The 19393-nt window shown below is 40.2% G+C and overlaps 2 protein-coding genes across 2 annotated transcripts in view; both read right to left on the bottom strand.

Annotated features, from left to right (window-relative positions):
* Positions 1–2414, bottom strand: LOC140590851 (uncharacterized). Its single transcript, XM_072712138.1, has 4 exons — positions 2114–2414; positions 1181–1504; positions 870–997; positions 1–635 (listed from the first exon to the last, which is right to left on the bottom strand). The coding sequence occupies exons 1-4, from the start codon at positions 2184–2186 to the stop codon at positions 549–551; spliced, it is 612 nt and encodes a 203-aa protein (XP_072568239.1). The 5' UTR covers positions 2187–2414; the 3' UTR covers positions 1–548.
* A 5167-nt stretch (positions 2415–7581) lies between these two features.
* Positions 7582–19393, bottom strand: part of LOC111833499 (uncharacterized) — a 46220-nt gene continuing 34408 nt past the window's right edge. The window contains exons 2-5 of the mRNA XM_072712137.1: positions 12310–12327; positions 10923–11246; positions 10612–10739; positions 7582–10339 (exon numbers count right to left, since the gene is read on the bottom strand). Coding sequence (XP_072568238.1) covers positions 10256–10339; positions 10612–10739; positions 10923–11246; positions 12310–12327 — 554 coding nt within the window. The 3' untranslated portion in view covers positions 7582–10255. The remainder of the gene's footprint in view (positions 10340–10611; positions 10740–10922; positions 11247–12309; positions 12328–19393) is intronic.

Genomic DNA, 19393 nt, shown 5'->3' with positions numbered 1-19393 from the left:
TTGGTTAAATAACTATTTTTATTGAAATGTTATTAAAAAAAGAACTATGATACATATGAAGTATGAAATATATACATATTCAACATTGACACTTGATTGAAAAACAGTGGCTTATTTAAGCAAATAGCACAACATTGTTCACTGTTCAGTGGGCTAAACAGGTGGCTCTTATGTTGCTGAACATGACAGTTTTGCAGCCACTGCAAGGCAGACAGTGCTGAGCAGCAGAGGAAACCAAAAGCTACATATAGGAAGCACCGAAAACTGGGTCAAAATATAGGCCTGTGAGTTGTAATGGTGCATGTGGGGACCAATAAAAAAAAACATGGGCAATATAAAACAACAAAACATCCTTTAAACAGAACTGATGTTATCTGATTTGATGAAATGGGAAGCATTAGTACCGTCATAAATCAGCATACATACACGTATATAACTGCTACAGCTGCAATTCGTTGATATTTACAGTTTAAGTTTATGATGATAAAGATGATTAATCATGAAACGGAGATTAGTCATACGATTCGTGTGCATCCTGTCTCTTGAGTTTAGGGCTTCGGGCGAGAGATAGACGGGTGTCGCATGTCTTCATATATTCCGTTATAGTTTTTGTTCTTACCACAGGCTTTCTTCAGCTGGGGGTAAATGTCAAATAGACAATGTAAACACACAATGGCACAGAGCTAGATTAACAATACAGACCTAGGTTCATCATGGGGTTTGGAAACACTGGAGAAAAATACTGCATGGATCTCACATATTTATTATTTTTAGAAATCCGTCATTTTAATCACTGGTTACTACAGTACATGCATGTGGTCAAACTAACACACACACACACACATGCAAATTACAAAAAGCACACTCACCTTAGGGCCCAGACAGATGAGTAGGATGACGACACTCAACAGGAGGACAGAGCCAGCACAGATGGCAGTGGTGACCCACAGGCTGGGAGTCAGCACTGGTTCGGCAGGTGGACACGGCTTCAGGTCAGCTGTGTCACATCATCAGATTGTCAAGACATATCACCTGCTCCTGGGTCTCACCATGTCCATGATTAGTAATGGTGCTTTGAGCAGCACGGTTTGAATAGTGTTCCACTACCATTCTGTACAAGTGATCCCATATCCTGTACATGCTTTGACTATGAAAAGAATAACGATCTGTCAGCACTTACCATTTACTACAACCAGAGTATAGCTGCTGTTGAACTTCTTCAGATTTAGGTCCTGAATCATATTGTATGAGCACCAGTAGAGACCAGAGTCATCATCTGTTACGTTAGTAATAGTGACTGAGAGATTGACCATCTCTCCCTCTGTCTTCACTCTATCTACAAACTCATCTTCAGGTCTGCATTTAGCAGGGTTCCTGTAATAATAGAGCACTTTTTTCTCTAACTCCATCCTTCGGTACAAATGCATCGACTCGGCATTTTTGGTCGTCGAGCATTTGACAGTAATTGACTTTCCTTCCTCTGCTGTCACAATCCTGGCCTTCTCTGAAGGTTAGAAAAGATAAAACATCGTGGTTTAAAAAAGGAGCTACAATGCAGAATTACTAATTATTGTATTTATTTATACTCAACACTCTCTCCAACAATTCTGACATTATGGTTCTCATTGTAATTTTACAGTGACACTGAAATTTAGGCTATACAAATAAGATTAATACTTTATTGGATTCACTGCATCTGGAAGATCTCTCTAGGCAGAACCCCCACAACTAGCAGCACCTAAATGCTGGACTCAGATGTCTTGAGGTTGATTCAAGGTGCAATTAAGCAAGTTTAAAGTTAAGGATCTGCACTCAGAATTTCCATTTCTGTATCACCCAAAACATGGGGTTGTACCTGGTTAAGGACAGACAAAATTGGGTTTTATCTGAAGAAAGTTTAGTTCTCTAACCTCTTAAGAGGCAAATAATGGCAATACTAAATACTTTTATCCTGAGTTTGTATGTAATTCTGTATACTAATATTTTTATAGACTTTTTCCACATGCATTTTGGAGAAAATTTGCTATAACTCTGAAATATCTCTTATTATTCAACCTTTTATATAAATGTCGCATTTTCCGATCTCACCAAAGTCATGAGAAGCCGTTCTCACCTCGAGTGGCCTGGGTGACGAGAAACATGACGACGAGGACGAGGCCCCCCAGATGCCACAGACTGTGCTCCATCTCTGCAACTGTGTTATGCGAGTGCAGCCTCTGTTACTTGCACTTTGAACAGGAAGAAATGTACGCCCACAGCTCCCACAGTATTTAAAGAACACATGTTGTGCTGAGATGGCCAGTTTCAAACTCCTTAACTAGTAGAGGACCTTGGTGTATATTAGTATACTAATATACTAGTTAATTAATTAAGTATAAATTTAATTTCATTACCTGTCTGATTTAGTAATATGTAAAGGCATTGTGTGTGTATGTGTGTGTGTGTGTATATATATATATATATATATATATTAGAGGTCGACCGATATGGGTTTTTCAATAGCCGATGCCGATGACGATATTTAGGAGTCAGGGTCAGCCGATGGCCGATATATGCTGCCGATATTTTTTGGCCGAAAATTGGACGTTTTCCCCTCTATTTGCATGATAAAATATCACATTAATAATAACAAACGATACACAAAATTTCTCAACTTAGCATTTATTGTGTAAATTTAAATATAAACTTAAATAACAAAAACACAATACAACTTATAAACAACTTAAACTTATAAACAATAAAGATAGCAGCATCAGAATCTCTTTAGCAGCAAACTCATTCTTCAGCTCCCAAGCTCACCAGTCTGCTGCAGATATTGCACCTGGCTTTTCCTGGTGTTGGCTTTGTGAAATGCTGCCATACAGGATTAGATTTTTGTTCAGCAATCAGACAGCAATTACTAAAACAGAAGAATAAATGCAAGGTTAGAATTTTTATTATAGTACCTTCATCTTCAATTCATTCTACAATTCCAGTATTCCATGCACATTAAAACAATTACACTCTAATACATTTTGAAGAAGAAAAAAACACTAAGTGCATCATGGTATGATGAGTAGTGTACACTAACATGATGTTGTTTCTGTTGTTAGCAGACAGATAGCTTAAAGCCAAATTCACAATCAGAATCTAGTGATCCAGGAAAATAAAATAAAATAACTGTCGTATTGCACAGCCTGATATGCAAGGACAACATAAGCCCCTAGTGATTGTGACGTTGTCTACGTATAAGCCCGTATAAAGGATAGACATGTTTAATGAGGAAACTAACTGCGCAAAGTCATGCACTTTTTATCTAGACGTCTGAAAAACTGTTTGAATCTCCGGTCTCAAATGAAAAAAAGTTGCACAGAAGGACCATTGTCAGCATCAGCTCAAGTAAATGGTAACCACGCTTTCGAACAAACACTTTTCTCCGCCATGCATTGTTCTTAGCAGCTGTGTCTCCGAGGACGGCGCTGTCTGTGATCAGGGCAGAGTAACGCAACTCTCACACACGCTGCAGTATTTGAGAGCTGCCTGCTCCGCCCCACACACTCACAGAGTGAAACTCTCCGACACAAGAAAAAAAACATAACTGATAACATCGGGCTGATATGGTAATAATTAAAATGTTAACAATTAAAATAATTTTTAACGATTAAAAAACGTCTGTGAGCCCACCAATAAGCGCACAAAACGAACTCTATTAGAATCAATGATCCTTAATGTTACCTGTAAGCTACAGTTGGTTGAAGGCTCATTATCATTACCCCAGTTCCCAATAGCGTAATTCGCGTTTTCTTTTAAAGCAACATTTCATAGCAAACTACTTAAATAAACAGGTCATTGAAAGATCAGAATGTAAGCCTTACCGTTTTATCCCAGGACTCTTCCAAAACTTCTGGCTGTGGTCCTGCACAAGGCAGCATGGGTTACTTGTTCCACAGCAACAATAACACTGGGCTGCCCGCAGACGTGCCTGTCTGAAAATCGGCGTAGTGCAGTGGTTCTCAAACTTTTTCAGCAGGAGGCCCCCTGGTGTAGGGTGAATCCTTTTGTGGCCCCCCTCCTCAAAAAAAAAAATCATGACGCAAAACATCCTCAAACTTACAATTTTACTTAATTTTAGATTTTAGATTCTGTTTGTAGTCTTTATTTCTTTGGTTTGTTAAATTTACATTTCACAAAATATAACATTGTATTAAAACAGTTTTGACAGTAAAACTAACATTGTCTGAAAAGTGCAACAAAAGTACTGAATATTGAACAGTAATTCATGATGTCCATAGCAGCGTAGTGTGCTACGTAAAATTTATATTTACATTTTTTTTATACTTCTATTTTTTTTTAAATACATTATATTTTACATAGGTTGACAAGCCTGATTTACATACAGATAATTTTTTTTTAGATTCTACAATTTCGATGCGGCCCCCCTAGCGCCATCTGGTGGCCCCCCAGGGGGCCGCGGCCCCCAGTTTGAGAACCACTGGCGTAGTGCACTCGGATATCGGCTGATGCCGATACATTAAAAAATGCTAAATATCGGCCCGATATATCGGTCGACCTCTAATATATATATACAGTATATACATACTGTACACATACACACAGTGGTACCTCAGTTCTCAAACTCATTACAACTTGAATTTCTTTTAAAAACATATAATTATTCATATTATTATAATTAAATGTATTAATGGTTTTTTATTAATATTAAAATAATATTATAAAGAAATAATAATAAAAAAGAAATCATTATTTTTAAATGTATTTTATTATATAATAATTATTACTGTTACTGTCTATCATTGTCTAAATGTATTTTTACTGTCTAAATATATGTATTCAGTTAGTGTAAACATGCAGGATGCTATCACAGCTAATGCGAGGCTGAGACTGAAGCTTTACCCTTTGTTTCCGCTGAGAGACATGCCGCGTAACTCATTTCCCTGTGCGTACAAGTTATCTTAGGTCGGCGTTCACGGTTTGACTTCTGAGATTCAGATTGAGCTCTAGGTAAAAAAAAATTTCAAGCTTTTAAGAAATTAGAGTTCTAATGAGTTCAAGAACTGAGGTACCACTGTATTTCTTTTATTTCTTTGGGCCTCTCCTCATGCAGTTGAATCGTCTTGTGGGTTTCCTTGTCCTTTGGTCAGACTGGTTTATAAAAAAACAAAACGGAATGGTGTAGTCAATCTTCTATCTATGGCGCCCCCTACCCACCTACATGCAGGATACAAAAACTTGAATCCAGATTTTCCCTGTACCTGGATTTGTCAGAATTGGCCTCTGTCCTGCTCCCTTTTGGTTCCACGTTTGGCCAGTAGGGGTCGCAGCCCATCCCATTCTGTGTGTTCCCCGAGTCTTGTGTACGTCATAGTCCCTAGTGTGTGTTCTGCTTCCCAGGGCACCGTGTGGTTCAGTGGGCTAAGCAGATGGCTCTTAAGCACACTCCCCATATTGTTGTGAATATATGTTACTACATGGGTGTTGCTACACCCCTTTTACTGGGGCACGTGCCCCAGCGCTGACCTGCTGCTCCCCAGAATGGATTAGTTTACATTGATAATAACAGGAAAATAACTTATTTCTAATCCATAATATCAAAGTGAATGACATTATTAAAATAGGATCTCTGAAAGATGTTACCTTAGTGTAAGACTTCCTTGCTCCAACATGACTGATCAATGATCATCTTCTTCTTCCAAAGCAAACAGCCAATCATAGGATTCGAAGTGACCAATCAACGAGGTAGAGAAATCAGCCACTGTTCCTGCCTCCAAAGTCTCAAAACTCAACCTGTCAATCAAGCGAGTGTTGTGCAGATGCGAGCACGTAGAAAGGGTCCAGCGAGCGCATAGAGAGGACGGGTTTTCTGCTCGCGAGCGCATACACGTGCATGGTTTGTATGTGCGTGAGTTATGACTAATTAAACACCATAGTTGTTGACTTCAGGAGTGCACACCGTGACCACTCTCCGCTGAACATCAATGGATTCTCAGTGGAGATCGTCCAGAGCACATTGCGGAGAACCTCAAGCGGAACCTCAACAACAGTTCCAAGAAAGCCTGCACTTCTGTAGTCTTGTGTTGTTTCTGTTCTTGTTCTTTGTGTTGCATCATGTTCCTGGAGGAACAATGTTTCGTTTCACTGTGTACTGTGCATATGGCTGAAATGACAATAAATCTACTTGACTTGACTTGCCTGGAGCCACCTGGTGGACAAAGTTTAGATATTTTGCTACTTTTGCTTGTCTTTTAATGATGATGTAATCGGTAAAACTTTGGTCAGGAAGTTGTTTGAACTATATTTCTTGTTGCTTTTCTAATCTTTTGCGATATCTTCCAATCTTTACATTCTTACCAGTGATGGCCTGACGAGGCTTCTTGAACCAGCCTGGCGATCAACAACCAGCTTTCCACAAAGTCACGGAAGAAGAAGGGGCTTGGGGGGGCCGCACCTCCAGAGCCGACTGACTGCCCAGCGCTTGCTAACAGCTTGGCTCTTCCTGCGGCCACACTGTCTACAGGACATGCAGAAAGAAAATATCTGCAATGGGGGGCAACAGTCTAGTCTAACAAGCCATCTTTGTGATCACCACTCTCTATTTCTCTAACTTATAAAGGTAAGTTAACTTTTAGCTCAATGCATGATGTGGGAACTTTGGAAAATGTTATGGTTTGTCTGTCTAACTTGGTAATAGTTTGTCAATAATGTAAACTGAATCTTTCACTGTTATCTACTCTTGTAAAACATTGCATGTTGTTAGTGGTGAAATGGAGCTGGAAATTTTTGCCCATGTGCTATTAAGAATGTACGTTTGTATTTTCTTATTATTGGCACAGTTCAAAACAATTTATTTTCTTTTTCTGTATGGATTGTCCTATGATGGAGTATTAGGGCCACGTTGAGGAAAAAAAATCTGAGATTTTGAGAACGAAGTTGTAATTTTGGGCTACATGTTATTTTAAAGGGGAGATATTAGAATAGCCAGTTTCAGGACTGAAGTATAGAGGCAGGAACAAACCGGAGTCAATGATAGTGGAATACACGGCGTTTATCTTATGATGTTAATGATTTTTTTTTTTTTAAATATATAAAATTTGGTGAAATTATTTGTTTGTGTATCAGTACTTTTTGAACATTTTCACCCAGTTTTAAGCACATGCCAATAATACTGATAACAATGATAATTTTGTCACAATAATCGTGGTATCAAATTTTCATACAAAAATGCTGTGCATGCGCAGACATCTGAGGTACAGGTCAGTAAGGATCGGGTTGTGACAGACACCCCCACAAAGCCCCACCCACCCACATCTTGTCAAACATAGGCCAGATAGTGGAATGCAAAGAAAAACACAGTACAAAGGGAAAAAATATTGCAAAGCACAACACATGTACCGTAAGAAAAATGAGTGCCACAAAATCAGTTTTGTTTGCAATATATACGTGCTTTTGTTTATGGTACAGTACACACATTTGTTTGCAGCACTATGTGGATGTAATTTGACTCCATACATTAAATTTAGCAACAACCTAGTGTCACGTTCGGAGACGGGCGAGTCGGGAAGCAGACGAAGTGCAGCCAGAACGTCAGGTAAACTGAGTTTAATGCACAAAAGACGGACAACACTCTGACACTACAATGACGGATCTGGCATACATGGGGAGACGCGGACTCATATACACAGGACAAGGCAAAAGAAACAGGAAACAGCTGGGCACGATCGGGGAAGCACACGTGGATAATGAGGGGGCGTGGCACACACTAGGAGCGGACGGAGCGGGGCGTGACACCTATTTGTTAAATATTTGAAATACTTGTTTAAAATACAGTTTTTTCCCCCCTCCATGTCCATTCCGGGGTTTTGTATGTTTTGGTCAATTTGTAATTTTTTTTTGGTTCATGTGAAACAATTCAGCAGAGTACAAAATCAGCACTGAAAAATGTTACACAAAAATTATTAGCAAAATTGTATGTTATTGTCAAAAATAGATGACTCAATTTCACTCCCAACCTCAAAATGGGAGCAAGATCTATCCATCAATCCAGAGCAAAACTTTTGGAAACAAATATGTTTAAACACTTTCAAAATGACTAAAAGTCCCAACTTACAACTTGTACTGTACAACACAAAACTCTCCATATAATACACTACACAGGACAAAGGATGTTCCAAATGGGCCTTATACACTCAAACTTATGCACCAATTGCTCAGATAAGTTTGTGGAGAACTAAATGCATGCCATATGGTCCTGCACACCAGTGCAGAAGTTCTGGCAGAGGATATGTGAAGATCTATCAATATGGTTTAATTGTCATATCCCAACCTCAAGAACATTGTGCATTTTAGGTGATGTAAGTGAATTAGATATGGAAGAAAATAAGATACACATAATCCTTACTGCCTTAGGTATTGCAAAGGAAACTATCTTCATGAACTGGAAATCAAAAAACAATTTATGTATTACTCAGTATAGAAATTTATTTTTAGATCATATAAGTCTGGAGAGAATGTCTGCTCCCTTCCGAAAAAATCAATTAGGTGAATTGGATTCCACACTGACCAATTCCATTATATATGGGGGGTGGTTGGCTGTGGTCTCATCTCCTCGTGGTCCTGGCGGGTGGCAGGGTTGGGCCCTCGAGCTATGGGTGTCTAGTGGCTTCTTGGGGCTGTGGCTGTGGGTGTCTAGTGGCTTCTTGGGGTTGTGATATCTGGGTGTCTGTGTATGTTGTGGGAATGTGTGTATGGTCTATATGCATGGCTGAGAGATGTGTCTGCGGGGTGTCTTTGTGTCTGGTGGGGGGGGGGCCTTGGCTCATGCGAGGTTGGCTACCTGTTGCCTCTGGATCTTATTCCCTTTTGCGTGCGGGGGCAGCGTCTGGGACCTCCCTCCTCCCCCGGCTGGAGTGGGGCCCCGGCTCTTCCGTGCTCTTCGGGGGCTACGGACGTCCCGGGCCTCCTGGGTCTGTCTCCGCCGACCTCTGGCTCTTGTGGGGTGTGGTTGCAGCCTCCCACCCTCGCCGTTTAGTACATTCCATATTGAAAACACACACACACAACACACGCACACAACACACGCACGTCCCATCTACACAACTGAACACGCATGTGCATACACTTGCACGCACCCCTCCAAGCACACACAACAATTTCGTATGTCTGTATAGCTGTTACTTTCTTTATTCTTTATTTTTGTTTGTGTTTATGTATCTATCCATTTTGCACTTCTTTCAGATGCTTTTTTTGTTTTTCTTCCCTTTCCTTTACAGATGCAGCAATTGGAGATTATGTGCCTTCTACTTTACTCCTATGATCTTGGCTTAGCTCTCTCACTTACTCCTTCTTTTCTTTTTTGTTCTTTTCTTTTCTTTCTTTTTCTCCCCCCTCCTAATCTGTCCCTCCTCTTCGGCCACCTCAGCCACTGCAATATTGTACATGTGCTAAAAATGAAATAAATAAATAAAATAAAAAGGAATCGATCAACATGAGGGGCCAATACAGAGTTTATAGAGCCCCTCATGTAAAGCAAACATGTTTGGCACAGCAGTGCATTCAGAAAATGATTCTGTTTGCTGAAGCTGCTGGACAGGACAAAAGTAAGAGAAAAAAGAGAAATGCCCATTACCACACTGCAAAGTGGATGAAGCAATTACTGAAAGCCAAGAACATCTAGGAGATGAAATGACCAGCCCAGAGTCCTGATCTGAACCCTATCAATCTCTGCAAGGTAATCGGCGACAAAATTATGCCAAACAAACCCACCACAGTTTCTGAATTGTCTCAGATGTCCTGTGGGCATTGATATGCCAGTCATTGAATGAAAAAGCCTTCCTATTAATTTTTCAAAGTTGAGAATTGATTTGAGAATTCATTTCTAGGCTTCTTCTACAAAAAAAATTGTAACCGTTCTCATTTTATCGCCGACTTTCTTGAAATTTCTTGTTTAAACCATTTATTTTTTAATGTGGCATAGCCTTTACTAATGGGATATGATTAAAATACATCTCCTGTATTCCTGTCAGAATATCTTTGAATTCGGAGAAGCTGCATTTTTGTGAATTACAAAAATGTGTCTTGCTCTTTCATTTGATCACCACTGTATGTCGAATATCTATACAGTGACCTAAGATATGGCTGAAAAACAATATCTTGATATCACCCAGCCACAGCTATAGGTGCAATTACTTGATATTTAGAGTGACAGGTTATGATGATAAAGATGGGATTTGTGCACGTCCTGTCCCATCAGATTAGGCCCTCAGCTGAGAGATGCACGGTGTTGAATGCCTTCATATATTTCGTTAAAGTGCATCTCTTTTTTCTCCTCACAGGCTTTTTTCATCTGGGGAGACAGAAAATGGGATATAATGTCATAACAGACACAACCAGAGGTGTCAAATATGAAATGTATACACACAACTACACAGAGCTGGAGTAACAATGGTGACCTTGGTTCATCTTCATGAGGCTTGATAACACTGATCAAAAGTATTGCATAGTTCTTATTATTTTATTTTTTCAGTAATCCCATAATTTAATCACTGGTTACTACATGCATGTGGTCAAACTAACACACACACACACACACATGCAAATTACAAAAAGCACACTCACCTTAGGGCCCAGACAGATGAGAAGGATGACGACACTCAACAGGAGGACAGAGCCAGCACAGATGGCAGTGGTGACCCACAGGCTGGGAGTTAGCACTGCTTCGGCAGGTGGACACGGCTTCAGGTCAGCTGTGTCACATCATCAGATTGTCAAGACATATCACCTGCTCCTGGGTCTCACCATGTCCATGATTAGTAATGGTGCTTTGAGCAGCACGGTTTGAATAGTGTTCCACTACCATTCTGTACAAGTGATCCCATATCCTGTACATGCTTTGACTATGAAAAGAATAACGATCTGTCAGCACTTACCATTTACTACAACCAGAGTAAAGCTGCTGGTGAACTTCATCAGATTTAGGTCCTGAATCATATTGTATGAGCACCAGTAGAGACCAGAGTCATCATCTGTTACGTTAGTAATAGTGACTGAGAGATTGACCATCTCTCCCTCTGTCTTCACTCTATCTACAAACTCATCTTCAGGTGTGCATTTAGCAGGGTTCCTGTAATAATAGAGCACTTTCTTCTCTGACTCCATCCTTTGGTACAAATGCATCGACGCGGCATTTTTGGTCGTCGAGCATTTGACAGTAATTGACTTTCCTTCCTCTGCTGTCACAATCCTGGCCTTCTCTGAAGGTTAGAAAAGATAAAACATTGTGGTTTAAAAAAGGAGCTACAATGCAGAATTACTAATTATTGTATTTATTTATACTCAACACTCTCTCCAACAATTCTGACATTATGGTTCTCATTGTAATTTTACAGTGACACTGAAATTTAGGCTATACAAATAAGATTAATACTTTATTGGATTCACTGCATCTGGAAGATCTCACTAGGCAGAACCCCCACAACTAGCAGCACCTAAATGCTGGACTCCGATGTCTTGAGGTTGATTTATGTTGCAAAGCAAGTTTAAAGTTAAGGATCTGCACTCAGAATTTCCATTTCTGTATCATACAAAACATGGGGTTGTACCTGTTTAAGGACAGACAAAATTGGGTTTTATCTGAAGAAAGTTTAGTTCTCTAACCTCTTAAGAGGCAAATACTGGAAATACTAAATACTTGTATCCTGAGTATGTATGTAATTCTGTATACTAATACTTTTATAGACTTTTTCCCATGCATTTTTGAGAACATTTGCTATAATTTAAATGACTTTAAATTACTTCCTCCGTTATCACAATCCTGGCCTTCTCTCAAGGTTAGAAAAGATAAAACATTGTGGTTTAAAAAAACACCTAGCTAGGTGGAGGTTTAAAACCTCCACCTAGCAAAATGACCCAAGCCCCCTGTAGCCCAGGATATGGGGGGGGGTTGAAATATCCTCTATGGATGGATTGCCCACCATATGCGTATCCACTTTTCTAAGGTATAATTCTCGACCTGGTGTGCACACTGGAAGAGGTCCTGGGTAGCTCAATGTTAAGCTATTCCCTAAGATTTTCCCAATTTCCAATACTTGCCTTTTACACACCCCTTACAATTAATATATAATAATAAAATATAATGAGTCAATGCCACTACAGGGGGGATTAGAATCACACTCTCAATTTGAAGGGGGGGGGAGAAAGGAAAGAAAAATGTACATATATATAGAAAAATGCTCTTTTAAGTCCCTTCCATGTTTCCCCAGGCCATCACTTTACACTTTAAACAGTAAGAAAACAATACATTTGACCAATTTGTACCTTGATCACAATGTTCTCCTTTATGCATAAAGACAAAAAAACCCACAATCAATTTAATACACAGAAAAACATCTCACCCATAGGAAAAGAACACATTTAAAACCACACACACACGCGGGTGCATCGGGCATAATATGAACGTCACCTCGCAATACTAACACCCACAAACTCTCCACTTTTCCCTGTAACATTACCACCCATTTCTATGGGGCGCTACATACAGAATAAAGAATGCAGAATACAGTCATTAGTAACGGTCATTACTCTCTCCAGCAACTTTCTGCTGAGTATGAGGCTACTGATATTATGGTTCTCAACCAGAAAAAAGTGACCTGTGGTCTTCAGTCAAGGACAAAACAGCTATATCTGATGGAGTTTCCTCGCCGTGCTTAACTATGCAACAAGGGAGTCCAGAGTAAACAAACATCAAAATTCAACAAATGTCTGTATGAGTTATGAGATTTTGAAAGAGATAATGCCAGTACTAAATACTTTCCCTTATATTTATCTCAAATCTGTTACCATTCAACCTTCAGCGTAACGACACATTTTCCAACCTCACCAGGGTCGTGAGCAGCCATTCTCACCTGGGGAGGCCTGGATGCTGAGAAGAACGCCTACGAGGATGAGGCCCACCAAATGCCAGAGTCTGCGCTCCATCTCTGCGACAGCTTCATGTGAGACCACTGTCAAAAGGAGGAAATGTGAGTGCAATATGAAAAGGAGGAAATGCGCACCCGCAATTCTCACAGTACTTCAAAAACCTAGTGCACTGAGGTGGCGAGTTTCATGACCGCTTTACTAGTAGTGGATATAGGTATATAATATTGCATTATAAAAATAATAATAATTTACACTTTATTAATCCCCATGGGGAAATTCTTTTTATGCCTCAACTTGCTCTTTGTAGAGCAAGTTGTCCATGAAGGGCAGCCACCTGTAGCAGCGCCCAGGGAGCTGGGGGTTGAGGGTCTTGCCCAAGGACCCGCAGACGTGCTGAGGCTGGGCTTGAACCGGTGACCTTGCGATTACATGCACACGGCTTAGCCCACTGAGCCACACGCTGACAATATATTCTAAAATTATCTGCGCTCCATCTCTGCGACAGCTTCATGTGAGACCACTGTCAAAAGGAGGAAATGTGAGTGCAGCAAGAAAAGTAAGAAATGCACGCCCGCAATTCTCACAGTACTTCAAAAACCTAGTGCACTGAGGTGGCGAGTTTCATGACCGCTTTACTAGTAGTGGATATAGGTATATAATAATCCATTATAAAGAAAGTATATTCTAAAAGTATAAAGATGCAGTTTATTGCCCGCAGTGGGATATTACTTAGCATACAGCAGTAAAGGAACTTAGCTCTTGCTATAGGCAGACTAATTGCTTAAGGCCCCTGACTTACCTGCATTGCGGAGGAAGAGAAATTATTAGTTTAGGTCAAGCCACATAGTGGAATAACTCAAGACAAAGTGCAAAGACACACATAGTGCGAACAATGTTGTGCTGGTTAAGTGATAAAGAAATATAGAAAAGTTAATGGGAGGGGGGGGGGTGTGTGTAATTCAAATAGTAAAGGTAGAATAAAATACAAATGATGCCGCTGGAGTGGCAAAGAGATCATGAGGCGGAAGTTCAGTTGTTAGCGAACCTTAAAATAACAGCGGTAAAGCAGCGGGCGAGAATTAGTGATGGGATTTATGGCTCTTTGAGGGGATCCGGATCTTGGCTCTTTTTAAATATTTAGTCAGTTTTAAGAAGCCAGCTTGGGGGCATCTCAGTTTATCCTGGAAATAATCACTGGGAGGAATGATGAGGTGAGATTTGTAGTCAAATAATTAAAACTCAGATATCACACACCAATATCTGAGTTTGAATTATTCTGAAATATTGATTATTACCTCATTTGTCATGTGTGGACTATATTCCATATGGTTGCACAACATCCCTCTGCTTAGACAGTGACATCACTATTTTGGATTTACCTTTAGTACAAAGTGTGTGTATGTGTAAAGCTACGTTGACTTATGTTATTCATACAATACCTACTCACAAATAAACATCAAAAACAAAGCCGGCTGCAATGAATTTCTGTGCAAAACAGCTTTTACTACAAACACTTCCACACAATGTGGAAGTGAAGGATGCGTGCACAACTATCATCATGCTGTTAGGCAGTAGCACCCCTGCGCTGGGTGCGCCCCTCCCCCTATAACTGTTCTGTCTCGCGGAGGAGCTAATTTGTGTGCATCTGTGTGAAACACGCATAGGAAAAAAAGAACGACAGAAAGAACGGCTCCCCTCCAGCCGCGACTCGGCTCCCATCGTTCATGTTTATGAGCCGTTCAAAAGAATCAGTTCGTTCGCGAACGTCACAACTCTACTACAGGTTTCACTTATAGTAATGTTATTTCAGAGCATAACGTTAGACCTTCTAATGCATTAACATTAGCCTAATAACAAACCACACAGGATAAGTGGCGAATTAATTTCAGAATGGCATGATTTATTCATGATAAAATGATAATGAAAACAATGGGAGTTCATCTCCTTGGAAAATGACCATGATCAATTTCACCTCACCAAATAAGCCTGGTTTAAATAGAGAACTTAGCTTATGTTGCTAGTTAACATCGCTAACGTTGACTGTACCGCTGTTCTGTAGAGATGAGCTACTTTGTCGAGGTAAGCTACGGTTAAGGCTATCGATTAGCACTACGGTAACTTACCTCGACAAAGTAGCTCACCTCGACAGAACACCGGTCTCAGAAGGACAATGGTAAGTAATTCAACTTATAAAGACGTCAGCTTGCATTAGTCAATGAAACACTTAAACGAATAAATGAGGGTTGTAAAATAACACATTTTCAACAGGTTAGACTTCTGCTGGCTACTTACATTTACCAATGCACAACAAACAGTACCATGACAGACAAACACAATGTACAGGCCACTCAATGAGAACGAATGATGCAACTGACTGGCTGCTTCTAGAGCCGAGGTGGTTAAAATGGTACGATCCACATTAGGGGTGTCTGAAATCGTTTTATATAAAATTTTCCTACAAGGTGAGGTTCTCTTTTTTTTTTTACAACAAAAAAAAAATATTAAGACCCCCCCCCAAACTGCTATTTTTGTCTCTTGGGGGGGTTCTGGGTCTTGATCGGGGGGTACAGTACCCCCCGTAATTCGAACCATGCATATATCCCATTTTTACCACTTTAAACACCTCTATAGGACCAGTATAATGCAGTTTACCCATTGTCAAAAAGGCTATATATACACTCACCTAAAGGATTATTAGGAACACCTGTTCAATTTCTCATTAATGCAATTGTCTAATCAACCAATCACATGGCAGTTGCTTCAATGCATTTAGGGGTGTGGTCCTGGTCAAGACAATCTCCTGAACTCCAAACTGAATGTCAGAATGGGAAAGAAAGGTGATTTAAGCAATTTTGAGCGTGACATGGTTGTTGGTTCCAGACGGGCCGGTCTGAGTATTTCACAAGCTGCTCAGTTACTGGGATTTTCACGCACAACCATTTCTAGGGTTTACAAAGAATGGTGTGCAAAGGGAAAAACATCCAGTATGCGGCAGTCCTGTGGGCGAAAATGCCTTGTTGATGCTAGAGGTCAGAGGAAAATGGGCCGACTGATTCAAGCTGATAGAAGAGCAACTTTGACTGAAATAACCACTCGTTACAACCGAGGTATGCAGCAAAGCATTTGTGAAGCCACAACACACATAACCTTGAGGTGGATGGGCTACAACAACAGAAGACCCCACCGGGTACCACTCATCTCCACTACAAATAGGAAAAAGAGGCTACAATTTGCACGAGCTCACTGAAATTGGACAGTTGAAGACTGGAAAAATGTTGCCTGGTCTGATGAGTCTCGATTTCTGTTGAGACATTCAGAATTTGGCGTAAACAGAATGAGAACATGGATCCATCATGCCTTGTTACCACTGTGCAGGCTGGTGGTGGTGGTGTAATGGTGTGGGGGATGTTTTCTTGGCACACTTTAGGCCCCCTAGTGCCAATTGGGCATCGTTTAAATGCCACGGCCTACCTGAGCATTGTCTCTGACCATGTCCATCCCTTTATGACCACCATGTACCCATCCCCTGATGGCTACTTCCAGCAGGATAATGCACCATGTCACAAAGCTCGAATCATTTCAAATTGGTTTCTTGAACATGACAATGAGTTCACTGTACTACAAGGGCCCCCACAGTCACCAGATCTCAACCCAATAGAGCATCTTTGGGATGTGGTGGAACGGGAGCTTCGTGCCCTGGATGTGCATCCCACAAATCTCCATCAACTGCAAGATGCTATCCTATCAATATGGGCCAACATTTCTAAAGAATGCTTTCAGCACCTTGTTGAATCAATGCCACGTAGAATTAAGGCAGTTCTGAAGGCGAAAGGGGGTCAAACACTGTATTAGTATGGTGTTCCTAATAATCCTTTAGGTGAATGTATATAGAAGCATTAAGCTGTCTTTTATGAAAGAGTATCTAGTAATTTGTAATATATGCTTATCAGTATTCATAACCCTAAGGTTTCCAGTTATATTATGTATTATGGCTAATTGTTTTAGCAATTCTTGTTTATCATGTGCAGCTGTTTATTTAATTAACGTGAAAGTATCTTATCTGCATATTTCCACCTCTTCTAATTTTCATGTAAAAAAAAACTGGAGGAAGAGTTTACATCTTTCAGAGATCCTATTTTAATAATGTCAATCACTTTGACATTGTGGATTGGAAATAATTAGTTCTTTTCTAAATGAATCCACTGTCAAATATAGCAGCTTGTTAACACTTGAATGCAAGATTTTTCTGGGGAGCAGCAGGTCAGCGCTGGGGCACGTGCCCCAGTAAAAGGGGTGTAGCAACACCCATGTAGTAACATATTCACAACAATATGGGGAGTGTGCTTAAGAGCCATCTGCTTAGCCCACTGAACCACACGGTGCCCTGGGAAGCAGAACACACACTAGGGACTATGACGTACATAAGAATGGGATGGGCTGCGACCCCTACTGGACAAACGGGGGACCTGACCAACAGAAGGGAGCAGGACAGAGGCCGATCCTGACCTATCCAGGTACAGGGAAAATCTGGATTTTCAAGTTTTTGTATCCTGCATGTAGGTGGGTAGGGGGCGCTATAGATAGTAGGTTGATGACACCACTCCATTTTCTTTTTTCATCGTTAGAGCTGGAGATCCCCAACCCAGTCTGGCCAAAGGACAAGGAAACCCACCAGGAGAGGCCCAGAGAAATACACAGATTTATTTTACATCATACCCAACAGAAATCTGACCAATGTAACAACCAGGGTCGGGGCCATTCTGGAATGCATTGATCAATTCCAGTCCAAATCAGGAAATGGAACTGGAGTTGGAACTTAAATCTCCCTGAAATTCAAATTCAACTCCAATTCTGTTCCCTGTAGTTTTTTTCCAATCCCAGCTCCAGTTCCATTTCCTGATTTGGACTGGAATTGATCAATGCATTCCGGAATGGCCCCGACCCTGGTAACAACAGAAATACACTAAAAGGATAGCTCCTACCACCAAGTCTGTTTAACTGGGAGGTCAGGAAATAATCAACTAACACAGCAATGTGCACTTGAACTGTCATGCGGATATGTTAGCAAAGGATCAAGGGTAAAAACCTTAAACAGAGGCTGAGGAAAATAATTCACTCCCCACTTTCATTGTAAATGCAAATCGATACACATCGCTAAGCACAAAACACTGCTGTTCCAGGACACACAAAACATACCTTAATCAGCAGGGAACTGCGTTTACAATGAAGCGAGAAAGCAAGCCAGATGCAGCGGTATAGCTTAGGTGCACACACAAAAGATTTACGGTGCAAACACAAAAAATTTACCAACGTGCGTAACGAGCTATGTTCTTTATAAAAATGTATACCTCCTGGAGCCGACAAAATCCCTCGTCCTCCACTATGAAATACTCTGTTATTATAGTAGTTATATGTATTTCACTGTCCAGGGGGAAACAAATTCCCGTAATTTTACTACACGGCTGTGGAGATATGTTGCAAGTTTGGATCTCAGAAGAATGAAACCTGAGGCCTACTTTTGGAGGACATAGAATTAGAATTGAAACATATTCCATCATTCACCATTATAGCTTTTAGTCCTTTACACTTACATGTAATAAAAAACTATCTGACGACAAATACATTGTCAGACATTTTCAAGAATCACAGTTATCCTAGGGTGACCAGATAATCCATGTCAGAGGGGACACTTTGAGTTACTTCGGGTTCTACAAACTACTTTAAAACTGAAAGGCTCCTGTGCTCGGCTAAATAGCTCAGGTCCTCTTGTGCTTTGATTGGTTTATTTCCTTGATTGAAAGACTCATCCAGATGTTTCACATTAATTGAAATGGTAGTCTACAAACCCTGTGCTACCTCAAATTGGCCTCCCTGACATGGATTATCCAGCCTAAGGTAACAGGAACTTGAGATGCTAAGGTGAAACATCCAGATGTACAGTATGTAAACATGTTCACAAGAGGAAGTTTTACTACATGTCATCCACTAGAAGGAGCTGCCCATTACAATAACAAGTGCCATTGATTTTTTTTAAGCTTGGCACACAGTTTCAAGACGGAGTACCAAGTATAATTGCTCTATGAAAACCATTTCTTTGATCATTTTGACTCCTCTGCAGCACAGGTGGCCCTAGAAAACTGCTTATAGCTAGAACCAGCCCTACGTATCTGTACACTTAATGTTCCTTTACTGCTGAATGTTAATTAATATCTCCTTGGATCAATAAACCACATCATTATAATCTTAATAATATAATACATAATATAATGTCTCTATTCTAATATATATTAGTAGAATACACAATTGTTAAGAATAAACAATACATATATACCCCATATTTTGCATGGTACAGAAATGAAAATTCTGAGTGCAGATGTTTAAATTTATACTTAATTAATTAGTATACTAATATACACTAAGGTCTGCTACTAGTTAAGGAGTTTGAAACTGGCCATCTCAGCACAACATGAGTTCTTTAAAT

This window comes from Paramormyrops kingsleyae, chromosome 5 (genome assembly GCF_048594095.1).
Source record: "Paramormyrops kingsleyae isolate MSU_618 chromosome 5, PKINGS_0.4, whole genome shotgun sequence".
Lineage (NCBI taxonomy): Eukaryota > Metazoa > Chordata > Actinopteri > Osteoglossiformes > Mormyridae > Paramormyrops > Paramormyrops kingsleyae.
Note: the sequence above shows the minus strand (reverse complement) of the source record. Positions and strands in the feature narration are given on the sequence as shown.

What these genes read in the sequence shown, in the direction of transcription:
- LOC140590851 (XM_072712138.1), bottom strand. Translation starts at nt 2,186, where the DNA reads ATGGAGCACAGTCTGTGGCATCTGGGGGGCCTCGTCCTCGTCGTCATG. An exon ending in CGTCACCCAGGCCACTCGAG is followed by an intron (nt 1,505 to 2,113) that starts GTGAGAACGGCT and finishes TCTAACCTTCAG; the next exon opens with AGAAGGCCAGGATTGTGACA. An exon ending in TACTCTGGTTGTAGTAAATG is followed by an intron (nt 998 to 1,180) that starts GTAAGTGCTGAC and finishes GATGTGACACAG; the next exon opens with CTGACCTGAAGCCGTGTCCA.